The sequence below is a fragment of the Balaenoptera musculus genome, chromosome 4 (assembly GCF_009873245.2).
Source record: "Balaenoptera musculus isolate JJ_BM4_2016_0621 chromosome 4, mBalMus1.pri.v3, whole genome shotgun sequence".
In the NCBI taxonomy this organism is placed as follows: Eukaryota; Metazoa; Chordata; class Mammalia; order Artiodactyla; family Balaenopteridae; genus Balaenoptera; species Balaenoptera musculus.
This window is the reverse complement of record NC_045788.1, coordinates 11,557,063-11,580,313: the sequence shown is the minus strand read 5'-3', so window position 1 is coordinate 11,580,313 and position 23,251 is coordinate 11,557,063. Positions and strand designations below refer to the sequence as shown.

The 23,251-nt window shown below is 37.0% G+C and overlaps 1 protein-coding gene across 1 annotated transcript in view; it reads right to left on the bottom strand.

The window, feature by feature from the left end:
• Positions 1–5,154: 5,154 nt before the first annotated feature.
• Positions 5,155–23,251, bottom strand: part of COL6A5 (collagen type VI alpha 5 chain) — a 110,201-nt gene continuing 92,104 nt past the window's right edge. The window contains exons 37-38 of the mRNA XM_036850673.1: positions 6,603–7,292; positions 5,155–5,255 (exon numbers count right to left, since the gene is read on the bottom strand). Of these exons, the coding sequence (XP_036706568.1) occupies positions 5,155–5,255; positions 6,603–7,292 (791 nt within the window). The remainder of the gene's footprint in view (positions 5,256–6,602; positions 7,293–23,251) is intronic.

The following is a 23,251-nucleotide window of genomic DNA, read 5'->3' as shown; positions in this document are numbered from 1 at the left end:
TTGAAGCCCTAACCCCCCCATGTGGCTGTATTGGAGGTAGGGCCTTTAAGGAGGTGATTAAGGCTAAGTGAGGTCATAAGGGTGGAGGCCTGGTCTGATGGAAGTGGTGTAATTATAAGAGGAAGAGACACCAGGACTCTCCACCATGTGAGAACACAAAAAGGAGGTGGCTGTCTGCAAGCCAGGAAGAGAGCTCTCACCATGAGCCAAACTGGCTGGTTCCCTGATCTCAGACTTCCCAGCCTCCAGAACTGTGAGAAAATAAATTACTGCTGTTCAAACCACCCAGTCTATGGTATATGCTATGGCAATCTGAGCTAAGACATCCTCTCTTACACCCACCCACTCTGCCTCTGATTTACCCCGAGTCCTTCCTCCCAGTGTTGGGAAAGCACACTGAATCAGGAGTTGCTAGACCAGGGTCATGTCCAAGTAAAGCACTAAACCTCTCTAAGCTTCAGTTTCTCCATCTGCATAGGAAGGATATTGATTCCTGTCTCCTGCTTTTGGAGGGGAACAAATGAGGTCATGTTTATGAGAGTGCTTATAAACATGGAGCTCTGTACCTGGATGAGCTACATCAGTACCTGCCACTTTCCCTTACTCAACCAGCTTCCCTTCCACCCCCCTACTTGATTTCTCACTTGTGTCCCTTCCTCAGTGTCACCTTCCCAGTGCGTCCTCTCCTCCGTCTAGTCACCAGTCACTTGACCTCACTCCAATTTCCTCCTATCAGAGTTGTCCTTTAGAATAGATACGTTGGCAACGAATTCTCTTAGTTTTCCTTTATCTGGAAATGTCTTTATTTTGTCTTCACTCTGGACAGCTATTTTTGTTGGGTATAAAATTCTGTGTTCACAGTTCTTTTCACTCAGCACTTTAAAGAAAAATGGTGTTCTACTGTTATTTGGCTTCCATGGCTTCTGATGAGAAATCTACAGTCATTTCAATAACTGTTCCTTTCTTTTATAACATGTACTTTTTCTCAGCTGCTTCCAGATTGTTTCTTTATCTTTTGTTTTCAGCGGTTTGATTATGATATGTCTGAGTGAGGTTTTCTTTGAGCTTTTAAAATCTGTAATATTATGTCTTTTACCAATTTGGGAAGTTTTGGCCATTATTTCCTCAATTTTTTTTTCTGAATGAATCTCTTTCTACTTTCCTTCTAGAATCCCAATGAAACAAATGTTGGACCTTTTGATATTGTTCTTCAAGTCTCCAAGGCTCTGTTCATTGTTTTTAATTTCCTTTCTCTCTTCAGATCATGTAATTAATCTACCCTGAAATTCACTGACTCTTTCCTCTGTCATCTTCACTCTGCTACTGAGCTCATCCAGGGAATTTAAAAAATTTCAGATACTGTATTTTTTACTTCTAAAACTTTATTTTGGTTCTTTTTTGTAATCTCTATGTCTCTGCTGAGAATATTCTTCTGTTCAAGTTGTTTCCGTTTGTCTTATGGAGCACAGTTATAATAGCTGCTTTAATGTCTTTGTCTGATAATTGCAACATCTGAGTCAATTAGAAAGTTGGCATCCATTGTCTTATCCTTTGAATACCATTCACATCTACTTGTTCTCTCTTATGTTACATAATTTTGGATTGTATCTTGAAAAAAAATTTTTTTTAGGTTGAAGCATCTTGGTTTTTAAAACATACATATAGTTTCTATTGAAGTATAGTTGATTTGCAATGTGTTAATTTTAGGTGTACATCACAATGATTCAGTTATATATACATACATAAATATACATACATGCATATATGTATATATATATATTCTTTTTCCGATTTTTTCCATTATAGGTTATTACAAAATATTGACTATAGTTCCCTGTGCTATACAGTAGATCCTTGTTGGTTATCAATTTTATATATAGTAGTATGTATATGTTAATCCCAAACTCCTAATTTATCACTCCCTGTCCCTTTCCCCTTTGGCAACCATAAGTTTGTTTTCTATGTCTGTGGGTCTGTTTCTGTTTTGTAAGTAAGTTCACTTGAATTTTTTTTAAGATTCCACATATAAGTGATACCATATGATATTTGTCTTTCTTGGTCTGGCTTACTTCACTTAGTATAATAATCTCTATGTCCATCCATTTGCTGCAAATGACATTATTTCATTCTTTTTATGGCTGAGTAATATTCCATTGTATATATATTCCACATCTTCTTCAAATATTACATTTTATAGACTCTAAATCTATTATAATTCTCTGTATAACTTTAATTTTTTCAGCAGACAATCAATGTGCTAGGTTCAGAATGTCAGTGCCTCACTTTCTGTGGGCAGTGGTTCCAATCTCAGTTTAGTGTCCAAAGCCTTTGCTATCCTGTTTTTGAGTCTTTCCCATCCATGTACAGCTTAGGGGAGAACCTGGGACTTATGTAGTTCCCATAGTTAAAATTAGAGAACCCCTTTCTCCAGCTCTCTTCTCTGAGGCTACCCCCACATGCTGACCAACAGGTCCTCTTTTCTTGGTTACTCTGCCCCCAAAGATAAGGGACAGAGTAATTTCTCTTTAAGTTCAGCTATCTAGCCTTCTACTCAGCTCCAAACTGGAGCCCACATTTAGAGCAAAACCATGAGAGAAAAGAAGAAAAAAATGGAGATTTCTTCTATGATCTTTGACACACAGGGGGCCCTTTTCCTAGTTCTTCTGGCCAGAAATATGGGGGTTTTATCAAGTGTAAGCCACCTGCTCCATGGCCACCATGGAGCTCCAGGACTGGGGCTCTGCACAAGGCCAAAAAAGAAAATGAGAAACTCATGCCCTTTTACAATATCTGCTTCTATTTACTTTTCAGAGTTCTTCAGTAGTTGCTTTTTGTGTTTTGTCCAGTTTTCAGTTGCAATCAGTGGAAGAGAGAGACAGCATGGGCTCACTCCATCCTGAGGCCAAAGTAAGCTTAGTCCTTCTTGACCAGACCATATATTTCATCATATTTATATCTATTTTTCCTTCTTACATCTTATCTTCTCTCTCCTCTTTGCCTATATTTTTCATATTTCCTCTTTCCTTGTCTCTTGTTTTCCATAATTTTGCTGATTTTATTATATTCTATATGCTATCTGTATCTACAATTATACCCATATCTAATATATGTAGTATATATAATATATAACATACAATATACATTGTATATATGTATATGTATACATACATTATATATAATATACATACATTTTATAGATATAGTGTATACCATATATAACATAAGATACATTGTATATATGTATATATGTGAAGTATACATACATATATAGTATTTTACATATGTACTACATACATATATAGTGTTTTATTGCATAATTATACCAACATTTATCATATGTGCAGTTGAGCATTTTTGTTCCCACTTTAAGGCCATTACAAATAGTTCTGTTATGAACATTCTAGTACCTGACCCTTAGCGAACATATATTTTTCTGTTATATACATTGGGATATATATACACTGGGGTAAAATTGTTGGGTCATAGGATATGCACATTTTCAGCGTTAGTAGACACCCAGGAATATTTATTTTAAAATAACTTCTCCCATGATTTTGATACATAGCAGAGACTGTGAACAGCTGCCCTCGAACTGACTATGCTTGCCTCTTCTCCATCTCCTATTTTCTCTTTAGCTATACGTCCACAGCCACTTCCCCACGCAGCCTAACAAGTGCACAGAGATCTCAGAGCCACAGCAGCCTTGTCCTCTCCAGGTTCCACTGCGCTGGGGCTCGGCCAGGAGCCTACATCTCAGACAAGAAAAGCCCTGGTCATCAAGGGAGAAAGCAGACCCTGAGTCTTCAAATTCTGGCGGTCTGTCGCTCAGTTCCTCTCTTATCCCATCTCCACAAGAATGCAGGGCTCCTCCTGCTCCCCAAGAACCTGTGGTCCTTACTCTTCTCCCTCTTACGTTTCTATTCCTTGACCCACCCCAGGCATTTATATCTAGTTCTGGTTTTGTCAAGGCCAGTGGCTCCTTTTTTTTGCCCTCCTAGAGTTTTATCTCCCTTGCCCCTTTGTTTTGGGGACCCCTGCAGCCCTAGTTGGTAAGCCCCTCTATTCTACAATCTCTATTTGTCTCCATGAGTTCTCATTGCTCATCTTCTACCAGGGAAAATCCAAACAAACAAGGGTATTTCAGAGTTGTCAACTCTAATGCACTCAGGTTACATTTTTCATCTTGTCTGACATTTGCTAGAGCTGTAATTTCTTCCGAATGTGCCTCTTCCTTGTCTTTCATCATCAGTTCCCTAGTTGAAGAGAGCATGTATAACCTCTGGACCAAATCAGTGGTGGTCCCAGAACTGTTACTATGACCATTCCCTAATTCAAAGAAATGCTGCTGCTGGGAATCTAATTCACCCAAAGGCTCACTGTTCTCCATCTCTATTTCATATACCTCAGGAAGAAGGCTGAAGTGACAGAGAAAAATGAAGAAAAATATGTTAACCAAGTCCCTTTTAGGATTCAGTGTAGATACAGACAGATAATGTAACAGGAATCAATTTTATGCATGTTATTGGAATAGTCCAAATGCAGTTTGTGGATGAAATTTGACTGAGGGGCAACTTTTTAATTCCAAAGGGAAATTAGACATTTGTGCCCATGGTTTAGGGTTCCAAACCAATATTATTCTCATCACTGAATTTTTACTGAGTACTTAGGGTTGGACTTTGCGAAATCAAACTTAAACGAATTCTTCCTGCCAGTCTCCATATGGGTTCTGTTTTTGAAACAGGAAACGTTTTTGTTGCCGCTTTGTGAGTTTTTCTTTTTCATCTCTTTCTTCTGCTCTAAAACTATTACATCTAACCTTTGATATTATATGTTTTCTGTTTTAACAGTACCCAATATTCGAATGATATGATATAGTTACTAATAAGGTATTAATAGGGGTCTCTTTTTTCATAAAAGCTACAAAATTGGAAACATGGTTCTTTCAAATATGGATCATATTCTATGTACTATTAACACCAGATCTGTGGTGTTGTCACAAATCAGGAACATTTAAAACACACCCCCCCACACACACACACCCACACACCCCACAACGAAACTTGCATCCTGAAAACTAAAATGCCATTTCTTTCAAATTATTTTCTTAAGGACTGTTTCCAGTGGTAGTATTACCCAAATTGTGAATTTGTCAACTCACAATACAGTGTTTTCTGTGCCACCATTCTCTGGGTTGGGAGAGGTGATGTTAACACATTTGGGTCTCATATCTGCAGGGGGATATTTGTTGATGGCACCTGGAGAGAGAGTGGGTGGTTAGTCTAAATTTTATCCTTCCATATTCTATCACCCAAAGTCAGTTCATCTTTTCCTGTGGTTGGAGGTGTTTCCAAGAGCAAGTTAATTTTATAAGGGACTCAGCAAAGTATGAATCTTCTGACTTTGCAATACCTTGTTGGCAAAGTCAGTGAGATATAGCAGTGATTGAGTCAAAAATTTTCATGCTCTGTGTGTCACAGGCTTGCAATATAATTCAAGGATGTCTCTTAATCCCTTATAACATCCGGTTCTCTCACTCTAAAAGGAAGATGTTTCTAGAAGACAGTATTACTATTGAAATTGTCTGCCCTATTTATCTTGAGGTTGGAAGAAAGCATCATTTTTTTTTTTGCAAGTGACAAGCTTGCCACTAAATATAAATTCTGAGTGCCAAGATGCTGAGGGTTCCATGAGCCCTGGGCTTTATGAGTGCCAGAAAATCTACATCTCTCTGATTCCCCATTAAACTTGCAGTAGCTACAGACAACCATTCAGGGTGGCCTCTGTCACACTCCTAATTCCCAGCACAGGCCCGGACTTGCTTGATGCTACAAGCTCTTAGGTTTGCTACTATAATCATGCCTGGAATTACAGCTCATGGACAGAGACTGGGCAGTCTCTCTCAAATGCCTACTGTGAAAAGACTCCCTTAAACCCCTTGCCTGGCTGTGCCTGAACCAGCTGTCTGAGACAGAGGCTCTAGAAGAGATTTGTCCCCATGGCTCTTAAGAATTCAAGTCAGAAGCAAAGTTGATTTACAGTGACAAGATGAAACAGAAGTCCTTGGAGTAGGTGGAGGGTGGTGGGAGTGGGGTATTATTCATTACAGTGATACCACTGTAATCGTTTATTAAAGCTTTAGTAATTGATGTATAGTTTAATGGATTAGAGCACAGCTCTGGGGTCACAATGCATAGGATTGAGTCTAGAATTTGCCAACTATTAACTGTCAGCTTTTGAGCAATTGATTTAATGTCTGTGAACCTCAGTTTTCTCACTTGTAAAATGGGAATAATTCTACTTTCCTTAGAGGGCTGTCCTGAGGATTAAATGATACAATCCTTTAAAAAACTTGGCACACAGTAAACACAGATTAGGATTAAAAGACACTTTTCACTTTCTGGCAAAGACCCTGACAATGGGACAGCAGAGCTCAAGGTCACTAGGACCTGGGATTTTCTCTGTGGTTTTCTCATTGCCTCCTACTCACACCTAGACTCCACCACTCTTGACAAGTGAGAATCATGTTACTAAGTCAACTGGTGGATTGTACAAAGAGGTATCTATTGGAAAAGCAACAGAAGAGAAAAACTTAAATGACTTACGTCTGATTGAATGGACAAATGGCTTGACATATTTGATGATATAGTTCAAATCTGGCTTGTGGGTTCGGCCAAGCTGGACTAAGTGATGATCCAGTGGGTGGCTGGCTAATTCTTCTAATTCCTTGTCATTGTGTAGAGGACCAAAGGAAAACACAAATATGGAGTAGCCCTGACACTTGGCTCTCAGAGAGACATTTCTTAAGACTCCCTTGTCTAAAGGGTTGGTTTCACCAGCAGATATAACAAAGATAACTTTGTTTTTCCTCAGGTTGGGGATTCCTACAAAGACATTGTCAATTGTCCACTGTAAGGCATGGCCAATAAAAACATCTCCATTAAGCTGCTGAAGGGAGTCTTGGAGATGATGTTTCATTTGGTGTATACTGTTATAAGTAACCAAATCAAATTCTAGGTAGATGGGGCATTCTTCTGTGTTGGGCATATAGCCTGGAGGAGAGTAGGTCAGGACTGCCACTCTGTCTCCCAAGGTGGAGGTCAGTGGATCTGGGGCCGGGTGAAAGTAATCAAGCACTGAGGTTATAAAAGCTTTCACTTCCTTAAACTCATCATTTCCTATTCTTTGGGAAGCATCTATGAGAAAAGCCACATCCATGTAATATTCTTGAAGAGCGGCATCTCTAAGTTCATAAGTAGGACCTGGTTCTTCTTTTCTGCCACGGTTTTCCTGTCCTGCAACAGAATAACTCAAGTCACTATTTTTAGTAGAAGGAAAACCTTGAAACTCCTAGCCAAGAATGGCAATACACAGCATGAGGTGTTGTCATACTTCATTCCCACACCCATGGTGTACGTTACTAATCAATATCAGTACTTGTTCCCAGATGCATTCTCTAAGTACATCTCTACACAGTGTGTGGAGAGCCATTACCACTTGACAGGTATTGTCACATGTGAAGAAACCTATTTGCTACCCCATCTCTGATCTTTGTCAAAGGATTGATGGATCCTCCAGCTATTTTCGTATGCAAGGTGAAAAACATACAGTGATTTTTAGTGCATGCCACATGGTTACAAAATTTGGAGTACATACTGCATGAGATTTCATTATACGTAATGACCCCAAGAGAAAAGTAAATATGTCAAAGTCACATTTATTGATGACATCTTTATATACATGCTTAAAATATGCACCATAGTATGATGTCATGAGAAGAAGTATAAATTCTGACTTTAGAATCCAAATTCTGTGTAAGACATGACATACTCTAAGACCTTGGTACTCAAAGTACCAGTCCGCAAACAGCTTATTGGCCCATGACAAGATAAGAAGTTTGCACCATGATATAAGTCAACTACATCACTAAGCACACAAATTATTTCATCTGATTTTATTTTATTTATTTATTTTTTGTATCAAGACCTTCTCAAGGAAGGAAACAGTGCCCCAGTTACACTCTGATGCTAACTTCTTATCTTGTTGGAGGCCAGCACTTCAAGTGGCTCTTCTCTAAAGGGTCATGAAACCATGTCTACAATCATGGGGACGATGGCTGGTTGGTGAGGTCACAACAGGAAATGTCAGCTCAGAAAGACAGGAGGACGTGGTCAATATTCTTTTTTTTTCTATGAAAGAAGTATGTTTGTGAACCTAATCAAGCAAGAATTAGATTCCTAACTGGCAAAAACTTATTACTGTCCAATTGTGCTTGGCCCATTATTCATGCTTTGCATCTATTACTTTATTTAATCCTCACAGCAACCACCCTCACAAATGAATTGATTAACCTGTATAAATGCCACAAAAGTTTAATATTGAAATAGAATGCAGAAAAACAACACCAGGGATAATGTTATTAACAAGACAAATACTATCAGATGACTTCTGAATGCTTAATGATCTCTGCATTCCTGGGGTCAACTCCACATTATCTTTTTTTATCTATTGTAGGATTTTTTTCTGACAAATAAAATTTGTATATATTTAAAGTGTACAACGTTCATCAAAAAGTATACAAATAAGAAATGCTAGAGAGGGTGTGGAGAAAAAGGAACCCTCCTACATTGCCGGTGGGAATGTAAATGGGTGCAGCCATTATGGAGAACAGTATGGAGGTTCTTTAAAAAACTAAACATAGAACTACCATATGATCCAGTGATCCTACTCCTGGGCATATATCTGGAGAAAACTATAATTCAAAAGGATACATGCACCCCAATGTTCATGGCAGCACTATTTACAATAACCAAGACATGGAAGCAACCTAAGTGTCCATAGACAGATGAATGGATAAAGAAGATATGGTATATATACACAATAGAACAGTACTCAGCCATAAAAAAAGAATAAAATAATGCCACTTGCAGCAACATGGATGGATCTAGAGATGATCATACTTAGTGAAGTAAGTCAGACAGAGAAAGACAAACATCATATAATATTGCTTATATGTGGAATCTAAAACAATGATACAAATGAACTTATTTACAAAAACAGAAATAGATTCACAGACACAGAAAAGAAACTTATGGTTACCAAAGGGGAAAGCGAGGGGCGAGGGATAAATTAGGAGTTTGGGATTAACATATACACACTACTATATGTAAAATAGATAATCAACAAGGGCCTACTGTATAGCACAGGGAACTATACTCAATATCTTGTAATAACCTATACTAGAAAAGGATTTTTAAAAGAATATATAGATACACATATATATGTATGTATAACTGAATTACTTTGCTGTACACCTGAAGCTAACACAACATTGTGAATCAACTATATTTCAATAAAAAAATTTAAAAATTGAATAAAAAAATTAATAATAAAGTGTACAATGTTTTGATATAAATATACCTTGTATAATGATTGCCACATCAAGCTAATATGGTTGCATTTGATTTGCTAACATTTTGTTTAAAATTTTTGCACCTATGTTCACGAGGAATGTTGGTCTGTAGTTTCCTTTACTTGTAATGTCTTTGTCTGGTTTTGGCCTCAAAGAATGAGTTTGTAAGCATTCCTTCCTATTTAATATTCTGGAAGAGTTTATGTAGAATTGATATTATTTCTTCCTTAAATGTTTTGTTGAAGTCACCAGTGAAGTCATCTGGGCTTGGAGTTTTCTTTATGGAAAGTTTTGAACTACAAATTCAATTTCTTTAATAGGTTTAGGAATATTTAGGTTACTTTTCCTTGAGTGAGGCTTGGTAATTCGTGCATTGCAACTAATTTGCCTATTTCACCTAAAATCTCTAACTTATAGGCAAAAACTGCTTATAATATTCCCTGATTATCCTTTTAATATCTGTAGAATATTTCTCCTCTCTCATTCCTGATATTGGTAATTTGTGTAATTTCTTTTTTACTGGTGAGTTTGACTATGGGTTTATCAATTTAGTTGATCTTATCAAAAAACCACTTTTGGTTTTATTGATTTTCTCTTTTCTATTTCATTGAGTTCTGCTTTAATTTTATTACTTCCTTTCTTCTCCTTACCTTAGGTTTAACTTGTTCTTCTTTTTCTAATGTCTTAAGATGAAAGTTGAGGTCATTGATTTGAAAACTTTCTTCTTTACCAGTATAGGCATTTAATGCTATGAATGACATCCTAAGTACCGCTTTAGTGGAATCTCACAAATTCTATTATATTGTGATTTTATTTTCATCTATTTCAAAATACTTGCTAATTTTGCCTTTGCTTTTTTCTTTGACCATGGATTATTTAGAAGTGCTTTATTTAGTTTCCAAATACTTGGGGATTTTTCAAAGATCTTCCTACTATTGATTTCAACTTAATTCTGTTTTGGTCAGAGAATATACTTGGAATGATTTGAAACCTTTCCAATTTTGAGAATTGTTTTATGGTCTACAGTATGGTCTGTCTTGGTAAATGTTTCACATGTACTTGAAAAGAATGTGTATTTGCTATTTTGGGTGCAGTGTTCTATTAATATCAATTAGGTCAAATTAACTGATACTGTTGTTCAGGCCTACGATATTCCTGCTGATTTTCTGTCTATTCTTTTGTCAGTTATTGAGAGAGGTATTGAAACCCACTGAGGATCTTTTCATTTTTTTTTAAAGTCTTTATTCTCCTTGAGTTTTATTTTGGATAATTTCTATGGCTACATCTTCAAGGTCACTAGTCTTTTCTTTTATCAAATCTAATTTCCCATTAATCCCATCCAGTGTATTGTTCATCCTAGGCACTGCAGCTTTCATCTCTACAAATTCTATTTAATTTTTTTTTTTTTTTTACATTTTCCATGTCTCTGCTTAACTTTTTAACATATGGAGTATAGTTACAATAACTGTTTTAATTTCTTTGTTAATTCTAACATCTTTGTCAGTTCTGATTTGGTTTTGAGTGATTGTACTTTTGATGATGGGTTCTTTCTGCTTTTTATGCCAGACATTATGAAATTTGCCTTGTTGGATATGGGATAGTTTTATATTCTTATAAATATCCATATGATTTGTTTTGGGAGACAAGTTACATGAAAATGGTTTGATCTTTTTGGGTCTTGCTGTTATGATTTGTTAGGTATGTGCAGAGTGGTACTTAATTTAAGGCTATTTATTCCCCACTACTGAAGCAAGACCTTCCTGAATTTTCTTCCCAGTACTCTATGAATTATGAGTTTTTCCAGTCTCGCTGGTGGTAACAGGCACTATCCCTGGCCCTGTGAGCAATGGGCATTATCCTCTAATTCTTTCAGAAGAATGCTCCCCCATGCTCAGGTCATTTCCTCACATGCTCATGCTATCAGCACTCTGATGAATGATGAAGGGGCATCCTCTGTAGAGCTCTGGGTTTCTCTCTCTGCACAGCTCTCTCCTCTCTGGTGTTCTGTCCTGTGAACTCTTACCACCTTGTTCTCCCTGAACTCTCAGCTCTGTTTCCTCATCTCAAGGAGTATACTGGGTTCCACCTGAATTCCCCTTCCTGAACCATGGCCTGGAAACTCTCTCTTGGCAGTGAGGTGGAGAAATCATAGGGTTCATCTCATTGGTTTCTCATCTCTCAGGGATCACTTTTATTTCTTGAAGTCCAGTGTCCTGACAATTGTTGTTTCATTTCATATATATATATATATATATATATATATATATATATATATATATATATATATATTTTTTTTTTTTTTTTTCTTTTTGTTATTTCAATTGGTAGGTAAATCCAGTTCCTATTACTTCACCTTGGGCATTTCTAATAGATGAGAACTAACCATCTTGTTTGAGATATTCCTATATTCTCTCCCTTCTTACAAAGGACTAAGAACTGGTCATTAATGTACCAGACTTTTCCTTTATCAATACATTCATAGTCATTGAACAGGATTTTACATTTCATGAGCTGTTTGAAATCTATGGACCTCCAATCCTCCACCAAGAACCTAGTTTCAAATTCTTAGAATTATTGATCAATATCAAGATTCTTAATTACTAAGTATAAAAGTGGAAGTGCAGACAAAAGCATAAATATATTTGTCTATGCAATGGATGCAATGTAATATACTTTAGCCCTAAAATACTGCCAAAACCTCTTCTAGAGTTCTTGGCAATAGTGTATCAGGATGTGTGAAGATTAGTTAAATGGACATTTCTTTCCTTTTGAGTTTACAATCCTGGAATTTACTAATCATTACCTGCTCTGCCACCAGGATCTCCATTTTGGCTTTTTAAAAAAGGCCAATCAACACACTTTGTTAAAACATAAGGAAAATTATTTCATAAAAGTTCTGGTAGAAGAGGAAGGGGTAGAAATGAAAAAGGGGAAATTACAACTGATATCACAGAGATACAAAACATCATGAGATACTACAATCAATAGTTACATGTCATACATACTACTATATATAAAATAGATAACTAATAAAGACTTACTATATCACACAGGGAACTCTACTCAATACTCTGTAATGACCTATATGGAAAAAGAATCTAAAAAAAGAGTGGATATATGTATATGTATAACTGATTCACTTTGCTGTACAGCAGAAAGTAACACAACATCGTAAATCAACTATACTCCAATAAAAATTAAAGAAAAAAAAACCAGTTACATGTCAACAAATTAGACAACCTAGAAGAAATGGATAAATTCCTAGAAACATACAATCTTCCAAGACTGAATCAGGAAAAAATACACAGTCTGAACAGAGTGGTCACTAGTATTAAAATTGAATTAGTAATCAAAAAGCTCCCAGCAAACAAATGTCCAGAACTGATCAGCTTCATGGGGGAATTCTACCAAACATACAACAAAGTGCTAATACCTATCCTTCTCAAACTATTCCAAAAAATTGAAGAGGCGGGAACACTCCCAAATTCATTGCAGGAGGCCAAAATTACCCTGATACCAAAACCAGAAAAAGACACTACAAAAAAAAGAAAATTACTGGCCAATATCTCTGATGAATATAGATGCAAAAATCCTCAACAAAATAGTAGCAAACCTAATTCAACAATATATAAAAAGGATCATACACCATGATCAAGTGGGATTTATGCCAGGGACACAACAATGGCTCAATATTCACAAATCAATCAGTGTGATACACCACATTAACAAAAGGAAGGACAAAAATCACATGATCACCTCAATAGATGCAAAAAGCATTTGACAAAATTCAACATACACTCATGATAAAAACTTTATAGCACAGGGAACTATACTCAATATTTTGTAATAACCTATATGGGAAAAGAATCTGAAAAAATCTATATATATGTATAAAACACACACACACACATAAGTGAATCAGTTTGATCTACACCTGAAAATAACACAACATTGTAAATCAACTATACTTCAATTTAAAAAAATAAATTAAAAGCAAACAAAACAAAACAAAGCAAAAACTGTGGATATGCAGGAAACATATCTTAACATAATAAAGGTCATTTATGACAAGCCCACAGCTAACATCATATGCAATGATGAAAAGCTGAAAGGTTTTATTCTAAATTCAGGAACAAGACAAGGATATCCACTCTTGCCACTTCTATTTAACATAGTATTGGAAATCCTAGTGACAGTAATCAGACAAGAAAAAGAAATAAAAGGCATCCAAATTGGATGGGAAGAAGTAAAATTGTCACAGTTTGTAGATGACACTACACTATATATGGAAAACTCTAAAGTCTCCACCAAAAAACCATTAGAACTAATAAATGAATTCAGTAAAGTTGCATGATACAAGATTAATATACAGAAATCTGTTGCTTTTCTATACACTAATAATGAACTCTCAGAAAGAGAAAGCAGGAAAACAATCCTGTTTAAAATCACATCAAAAAGAATAAAATACCTAGGAATAAACTTAACCATGGAGGTGAAAGACCTATACCTTGAAAACTATAAAACATTGATGAATGAAGGAAATTAAAGGTGATACAAATAAATGGAGAGATAGCCTGTGTTTGTAGATTAGAAGAATTAATATTGTTAAAATGTCCACACTATCCAAAGCAATCTATGGATTTAATGCAATCTCTACCAAAATATCTATGACATTTTTCACAAAACTAGAACAAATAATCCTAAAATTCATGTGAAACCACAAAAGATCCTGAATAACCAAAGCAATATTGAGAAAAAAGGACAAAGCTGGAGATACCACCATCCCAGACTTCAGACTATACTACAAAGCTACAATAATCAAAACAGCAAGGTACTGGCACAAAAACAGACACATAGATCAATGGAACAGAATAGAGAGCCCAGAAATAAGCCCACACACTTATGGTTAATTAGTCTACAGCAAAGGAGGCAAGAATATACAGTGGAGAAAAGAGCCTCTTCAATAAGTGGTACTGGGAAAACTGGACAGCTACATGTAAAACAATGAAATTAGAAAATTTCCTCATACCATATACTAAAATAAGCTCAAAATGGATTAAACACTTCAATATAAGACCAGAAACCACAAAATTCCTACAAGAGAACATAGGCAAAACACTCTTTGACATAAATTGTAGCAATAATTATTTGATCTGACTCCTAACGCAAAGAAAAAAGAAAGCAAAAATAAAGAAATGGGACCTAATGAAACTTAAAAGCTTTTGCACCACAAAGGAAGCCATCGACAAAACAAAAATACAACTTACTGAATGGGAGAAAATATTTGCAAATGATATGACTGATAAGGGGTTAATATTCAACATATATAAAGGGCTCGTAGAACTTGATATCAAAAAAACAACCCAATCAAAAAAAGAGCAGAAGACCTGAAGAGACCTTTTTTACAAAGAAGACATACAGATGGCCAACAGGCACATGTAAAGATGATCAACATTGCTAATCATCAGAGAAATACAGATCAAAACCACAGTGAGATATCACTTCACACCTGTCATAATAGCCATCATCAAAGAGTCACAAATAACAAATGCTGGTGAGGATGTGAAGAAAAGAGAACCCTCCTACACTGTTGGTGGGAATGTAAATTGGTGCAGCCACTATGGAAAATGGTATGGAGGTTCCACACACAAAAAAACTAGAAACAGAACTACCATATGATCCAGCAATCCCACTCCTGGGTATGTATCTGAGGAAAGTGAAGACACTAATTTGAAAAGATACATGCACCCCAATGTTCATAGCAGCATTATTTACAATAGCCAAGATATGGAAGCAACTTAAGTGTCCACCATCTGATGAATGGATAAAGAAGACATTACATATATATATATATATATATATATACATACATACATATATACATATACATACACACACACACATGAAATATTACTCAATCAAAAAAAAAATGAAATTTTGCCATTTGCAACAACATAGATGGACCTGGAGGATACCATGCTTAGTGAAATAAGTCATACAAAGACAAATATTGTATGTTTCTACTTTTATGTGGAATCTAAAAAATAAAACAAATAAATGAATGTAATGAAACAAACTCACAGATACAGAGAACAAACCAGTGGTTACCAGTGAAGAGAGGGAAGGGGGAAGGGGCAAGATAGAGGTAGGGGATTAAGAGGTACAAACTACTATGTATAAAGTAAATAAGCTACAAGGATATATTGTACAGCACAGGGAATATAGCAAATATTTTATAATAACTTTAAATGAAATATAATCTATAAAAATATTGAACCACTATGTTGTACAACTGAAACTAATATAATATTGTAAATAAACTATACTTCATTAAAATAAGAGGAAGGGTTGACTTATCATGTTAGTAAAATATTTTTTCATACATTGCCCACACCAGAAATAGTACCCTTTTTTTCCCGTTTTCTCTTTATAAATGAGCAAAATCTCAATCCTTTTCCAAAGTACCCAGCAGAACTATTTTCTAAAGAGGTATATTTTACCTCTAAAATCTCTAAAAATAGGTTTTCTACCTATTACAGGATTAGCATGAGAATCAAAGAAGTTAAATGCTGAACTTTAAAATTTAGTCAAACACTAAATAATCACCTATGATTATTCTGCTTTGAGTCTAAATTATCTTATTAGGAAAGATTGGGCCTTTAAAAACATTTTCCTTCAAGAAAATCTGGCAGAAGTGTGGATAAAGGTTACCCACAGCTCAGAGCAATGTTGTGTATTTTCTGGAAATGTCACCATGCCAAATTCTTATCTCTAACTCTGTGGAAGAATTTCCTCAGAATGGCAGAGGAGGAAGGGTTTGCTCACTTGTTATGGCTTGAAAGGAATGAGGGATGCAGCTGGATTTCCAGGGAAGTGCCCCCAGGGATTAGCCTAATTTCGGCTGAGATTTAAGCCACAGGGCCAGGTGTACTCCAGTAACTTTTGGGAGAAGCGGAAGTGGAAAGGGAATTGAGGGAGATTGAGCCATCTGGACTGGGATTGCATATGCTGTGGAGCTATGGTATTTGTGAGAAATCTCAAGATATGCATGAGTTATCTTGTGGTCTGCCTTGGAATTTGTACAGGGGCCAAAATTAGCCATGTGTTCTCTATAGGCAAGCTATATGGACAATTGTGGCTACTTTATATGTACATTTCTGTCCACAAGGACTGCAGCAGATATTTTTCAAGTTAACCTTTTTTATAAGACTTCCTATGAGTCTGGCAATGCTTTCTTTTTCAATTTTTCCATTTTCTCAGTATTGAATTGAGCATCCAGTATGCTTCAGGTCTTGTGCTCAGCTTCATGCCTATCTCCTCTCATTTAATATTCCACACAGCACTATAAGGATGAAATTATCATTGCACCCATTTTACAGATGAGCAAGCTGAGGCTTGGAGGGGGCAAATGACTTGGTCAAGAAAAGACAGCCTGTAAGTGGTAGAGGCAGGATTTGCACCCAGCTCTGTGTAACACCTTCAGAAGAACTGCTCATCAGATTTGAGTGTGGAACAGACACATTAAGGGATACAGAAGCCACTTTGCCAAAGGCCCAGGACTTGGTTTGAAGAACAAGGGTCTCAGCCAATGCTATTCCTAGTGATTGAAGCTACTAAAGAAAATTTTCTTCCAAAAGTAAGCCGTTAAATAAAATTTGCAGTATTTTCTTCTCTAGGCATTATGGAACAGTGGAACAGTTATGAGCAGAACTTTTGGAGTTTGAGGTCAGTCTATACCATTTGTTAGCTCTGTGATTCTGAGTCTCTCCCATGCCTCTGTTACATTATCTAAAAATTTATAAAATTGTTATAATAAACTATAACCTTATAAGGTTTTTGAGAGAATTAAATAAAAATTTCACAGTGCCTAGCATATCCTAAGCACTCTATAAATATATTTTTTAGAAGGGAAAAAAACAGAGAAAAGTCTCAGATATCTGAAAATCCTACCCATGATACTATATTCTGTAAACCAGAATTTCCAAAAAATGCAAAGTCAGCTGATATTAGTGGAACACAATGGACATGTGTACAAGCTCATTCTGTTGTGTTTATGCATACTTTAACTGCAGAGGAGTTGGAATGACTTACACACCTCTCCATTTCACACTGCTAACCCAGACCTGTCTGGTGAGGCCACTGGTCAAGCTCTAGGCTGGGGCACATGTCTCTTATGGTCTCTTATGTGTCTCTGACTGTGTGTCATTGATTTTAGGCCAAAGGGAAATAGAGACATATTTTTCAATCTCTTGTTTTGTTAGATGTGTTCCTCTCTCCACCACTTGCCTGAACAAGTAGGAGTCACTGTCTTAAAATCAACTTCATCATTTTCCCCGAAGACAGAAAAAATATCTTTCTTGGCCTAGAGTTTTCTAGGTGGCATTTGGTTCAAACGACTCACCCTTGCCATCTATGTCACACTCTGAAACAACAATCTACAGAAAGATACCAGCACACTGAGAAAAGTCATGCATGCTTTAGGAGTTATTTATACCCAGACCACATGAATCTTTGTTTTTTTAAAATTTTTATTGAAATGTAGTTGATTTACAGTGTTGTGTTAATTTCAGGTATACAGCAAAGTGATTCAGTTATACATATATATTCTTTTTTAGATTCTTTTCCATTATAGGTTATTACAAGATATTGAGTGTAGTTCCTTGTACTATACAGAAGATCCTTGATATATATCTATTTTATATATAGCAGTGTGTATATTTTAATCACGAACTCCCAATTTATCCCTCCCACTTTGGTAACCATAAGTTTGTTGTCTATGTCTGTGAATCTGTTTCTCTTTCATAAATAATATCATTTGTGTTGTATTTTAGAGTCTATATATAAGTGATATCATATAATATTTGTCTTTCTCAGTCTGACTTATTTCACTTAGTATGATAATCTCTAGGTCCATCCATGTTGCTGCAAATGGCATTATTTCATTATTTTTTATGGCTGAGTAATATTCCATTGTATATATACATCACATCTTCTTTATCCATCTATCTGTTGATGGACATTTAGGTTGTTTCCATGTCTTGGTTATTGTAAATAGTGTTATTTTGGTTTTAATGGTGTTAGTTTTTGCTCTGGCCTCTGGATGAGTTTATAAGCAGTTTATAAGGCCAATTTATTCTGGTCTTATGTCCTCTAAATGAGTCATAAGCAGGAATTTTTAGAAATTAAATTAAAGAGACCTTCAATATGGCAGAGGAGTAAGATGTGGAGATCACCTTCCTCCCCACAAATACATCAAAAATACGTCTACATGTGGAACAACTCCTACAGAACACCTACTGAACACTGGCATAAGACCTCAGACTTCACAAAAAGCAAGAAAATCCCCACGTACCTGAAAAAAGAAAAAAGAAAAAACAGAGACAAATAAATAAGGATGGGACCTGCACCTCTGGGAGGGAGCTGTGAAGAAGGAAAAATTGCCACACATTAGGAAGACCCTTCACTGGCAGAGGTGGGGGGTGGGCAGGGGGGAAGCTTCAGAGCCACAGAGGAGAGCACAGCAACGGGGGTGCAGGGGGCAAAGCGGAGAGATTCCTGCACAGAGGATGGGTGTCGACCAGCACTCACCAGCCTGAGAGGCTTGTCTGCTCACCTGCCGGGGCGGGTGGGGGCTGGGAGCTGAAGCTTGGGCTTCAGAGGTCAGACCCCAGGGAGAGGATTGGGGTTGGCTGCATGAACACAGCCTGAAGGGGGCTAGTGCACCACAGCTAGCCAGGAGGGAGTCTGGGAAAAAGTCTGGAGCTGCTAGATAGGCAACAGACCATTGTTTTGGGGTGCATGAGGAGAGGGACTTCCTGTTCTGTGTGCCCACAGATGGCAGAGCATGACCTAAGTGAGCTCCAGAGACAGGCATGAGCTGTGGCTATCATCTCAGACCCCAGAAATGGGCATGGACCGCTAATGCTGCTGCTGTCACCAAGAATCCTGTGTGCAAGTGAAGGTCACACTACCACACACCCTCTGGAGCCTGTGCAGCACACCACAGCCAGGGACCTGTGAGCCAGGGACAACTTCCATAGAAGAACACATGGTGTGCCTCAGGCTGTTGCAATATCATGCCAGCCTCTGCTGCTGCAGGCTCGCCCTGCATTCCAATTATGGCTATGGTACCCCTCCCTCTCCCCAGCCTGAGTGCGCAAAAGAGACCTAATCAGCCACTGCTTTGACCCCCTACTGTCTAGGTGGGGAACAGACACCTGAGGGTGGCCTACATGCTGAGGCAGGGCCAAAACCAAAGCTGAATCCCAGGAGCTGTGCAAACAAAGAAGACAAAGGGAAATTTCTCTGTGCAGCCTCAGGAGCAGCAGATTAAATCCCCGCAATCAACTTGATAAACCCTACATCTGTGGATACCTGAATACACAACAAATGTTCCCAAAATTGAGACAGTGGACTTTGGGAGCAACTGTAGACTTGGGGTTTGCTTTCTGTGTCTGATTTGCTTTTGGTTTTATGTTTATCTTAGCTTCGTTTTTAGTGCTTGTTATCACTGGTGTATTTGTTTATTGGTTTGGTTGCTCTTTTCCTTTTTTCTTTTCTTCTCTTTTTGTGAGTGTGTGTGTGTGTTTCTTTGTGTGATTTTGTTTGTTTAGATTTGTTTTACCATTTGTTTGGGGATTCTATGTGTTCGTTTTTTTTTTTTCCTTTTCTTCCAAGCCGTGTGGCTGGTAGACTCTTGGTGCTCCAGCCGGGTGTCAGGCCTGAGCTTCCAAGATGGGAGAGCCAAATCCAGGATATTGGTCCAACAGAGCCCTCCCGGCCCCATGTAATATTAATCAGTGAGAGCTCCCCCAGAGAGCTGTCTCAACACTAAGACTCAGCTCCACCCAACATCTAGCAAGCTCCAGTGCTGGACACCCCATGACAAACAACTAGCAAGACAGGAACACAAACCCACCCATTAGCAGAGAGGCTGCCTAAAGTCATACTAAGTTCACAGACACCCCAAAACATACCACAGGATTCGGCCCTGCCCACAAGAAGGACAAGATCCAGCCCCACCCACCAGAGCACAGGCACCAGTTCCCCCCACAAGGAAGCCTACACAAGCCACTGAACCAAACTCATCCACTGGGGGCAGACACCAAAAATAACACGAACTATGAACCTGCAGCCTGTGAAAAGGCAACCCCAAGCACACTAACTTAAACAAAATGAGAACACATAGAAATATGCAGCTGATGAAGAAGCAAGGTAAAAACCCGCCAGACCAAACAAATGAAGAGGAAATAGGCAGTCTACCTGAAAACAATTCAGAGTAATGATAGTAAACATGATCCAAAATCTTGGAAATAGAATGGAGAAAACACAAGAAACTTTTAACAAGGACTTAGAAGAACTAAAGAGCAAACAAACAATGATGAACAACACAATTAATGAAATTAAACATACTCTAGAAGGAATCAGTAACAGAATAACTGAGGCAAAAGAATGGATAAGTGACCTGGAAGATAGAATAGTGGAAACAACTGCCACAGAGCAGAATAAAGAAAAGAGAATGAAAAGAATTGAGGACAGTCTCAGAGACGTCTGGAACAACATTAAATGCACCAACATTCGAATTATAGGGATCCCAAGAGAAGAAGAGAAAAAGAAAAGGTCTGAGAAAATATTTGAAGAGATTATAGTTGAAAATTTCTCTAATATGAGAAAGGAAATAGTAATATTAATCAAACTATCAAAAATTAAACACAAATCAAAAATACTAAAAGCAGCAAGGGAAAAGCAACAAATAACACACAAAGGAATCCCCATAAGGTTAACAGCTGATCTTTCAGCAGAAATCTGCAAGACAGAAGGGAGTGGTAGGACATATTTAAAGTGATGAAAGGGGAAAACCTACAATGAAGATTACTCTATCCAGCAAGGATCTCATTCAGATTTCACAGAGAAATTAAAACCTTTACAGACAGGCAAAAGCCAAGAGAATTCAGCATCACCAAACCATCACTACAACAAATGCTAAAGGAAGTTCTCTAGGTGGGAAACACAAGAGAAGGAAAAGACCGACAATAACACACCCAAAACAATTAAGAAAATGGTAATAGGAACATACATAACAATAATTACCTTAAATGTAAATGGATTAAATGCCCCAAACAAAAGACATGGACTGGCTGAATGGATACAAAAACAAGGGCCGTATATATGCTGTCTACAAGAGACCCACTTCAGACCTAGAGACACATGCAGATTGAAAGGGAGGGGATGGAAAAAGATAGTCCATGAAAATGGAAATCAAAAGAAAGCTGGAGTAGCAATTCTCATATAACACAAAATAGACTTTAAAATAAAGACTATTACAAGAGACAAAGAAGGACACTACATAATGATCAAGGGATCAATCCAATAAGAAGATATAACAATTGTACATATTTATGCACCCAACATAGGAACACCTCAATACATAAGGCAAATGTTAACAGACATAAAAGGGAAAATCGACAGTAACACAATAATAGTAGAGGACTTTAACACCCCACTTTCACCAATGGACAGATCATCCAAAATGAAAATAAATAAGGAAACACAAGCTTTAAATGACACATTAGACCAGGTGGACTTAATTGATATTTAAAGGACATTCTATCCAAAAACAACAGAATACACTTTCCTCTCAAGTTCACATGGAACATTCTCCAGGAAAGAGCATATCTTGGGTCACAAATCAAGCCTCAGTAAATTTAAGAAAATTGAAATCGTATCAAATATCTTTTCTGACAACAACATTATGAGACAAGATATCAATTACAGGGAAAAAACTGTAAAAAATACAAACACATGGAGGCTAAACAATATGCTACTAAATAACCAAGTTATCACCGAAGAAATCAAAGAGGAATCAAAAAATACCTAGAGACAAATGACAATGAAAACATGATGATCCAAAACCTATGGAATGCAGCAAAAGCAGTTCTAAGAGGTAAGTTTATAACAATACAATCCTACCCCAAGAGACAAGAAAAATCTCAAATAAACAACCTAACCTTATACCTAAGGCAATTAGAGAAAGAAGAAGAACAACAACCAAAAAATCCCACAGTTGGCAGAAGGAAAGAAATCATAAAGGTCAGTTCAGAAATAAATGAAAAAGAAATGAAGGAAACAATAGCAAAGATTAAGAAAAATAAAAGCTGATTCTTTGAGAAGATAAACAAAATTGATAAACCATTAGCCAGGCTCATCAAGAAAAAAAGGGAGAGGACTCAAATCAACAGAACTGGAAATGAAAATGGAGATGTAACAACTGACACTGCAGAATAAAAAGGATCAGAGAGACTACCACAAGCAACTATATGCCAATAAAACGGACAACCTGGAAGAAATGGACAAATTCATAGAAAGTACCACCTTCCAAGACTGAACCAGGAAGGAATAGAAAATATGAACAGCCAATCACAAGTAATGAAATTGAAACTGTGATTAAGAATCTTCCAACAAACAAAAGCCTAGGACCAGATGGCTTCACAGGTGAATTTTATGAAACATTTAGAGAAGACCTAAGACCTACCCTTCTCAAACACTTCCAAAATATAGCAGAGGGAGGAACACTCCCAAACTCATTCTACGAAGCCACCATCACCCTAACAACAAAACCAGACAAAGATGTCACAAAGAAAGAAAACTACAGGCCAATATCACAGACGAACACAGATGCAAAAATCCTCAACGAAATACTAGCAAACAGAATCCAAAAGCACACTAAAATGTCATACACCATGATCAAGTGGGGGTTATCCCAGGAATGCAAGGATTCTTCAATATATGCAAATCAATCAATATGATATATCATATTAACAAATTGAAAGATAAGAGCCATAG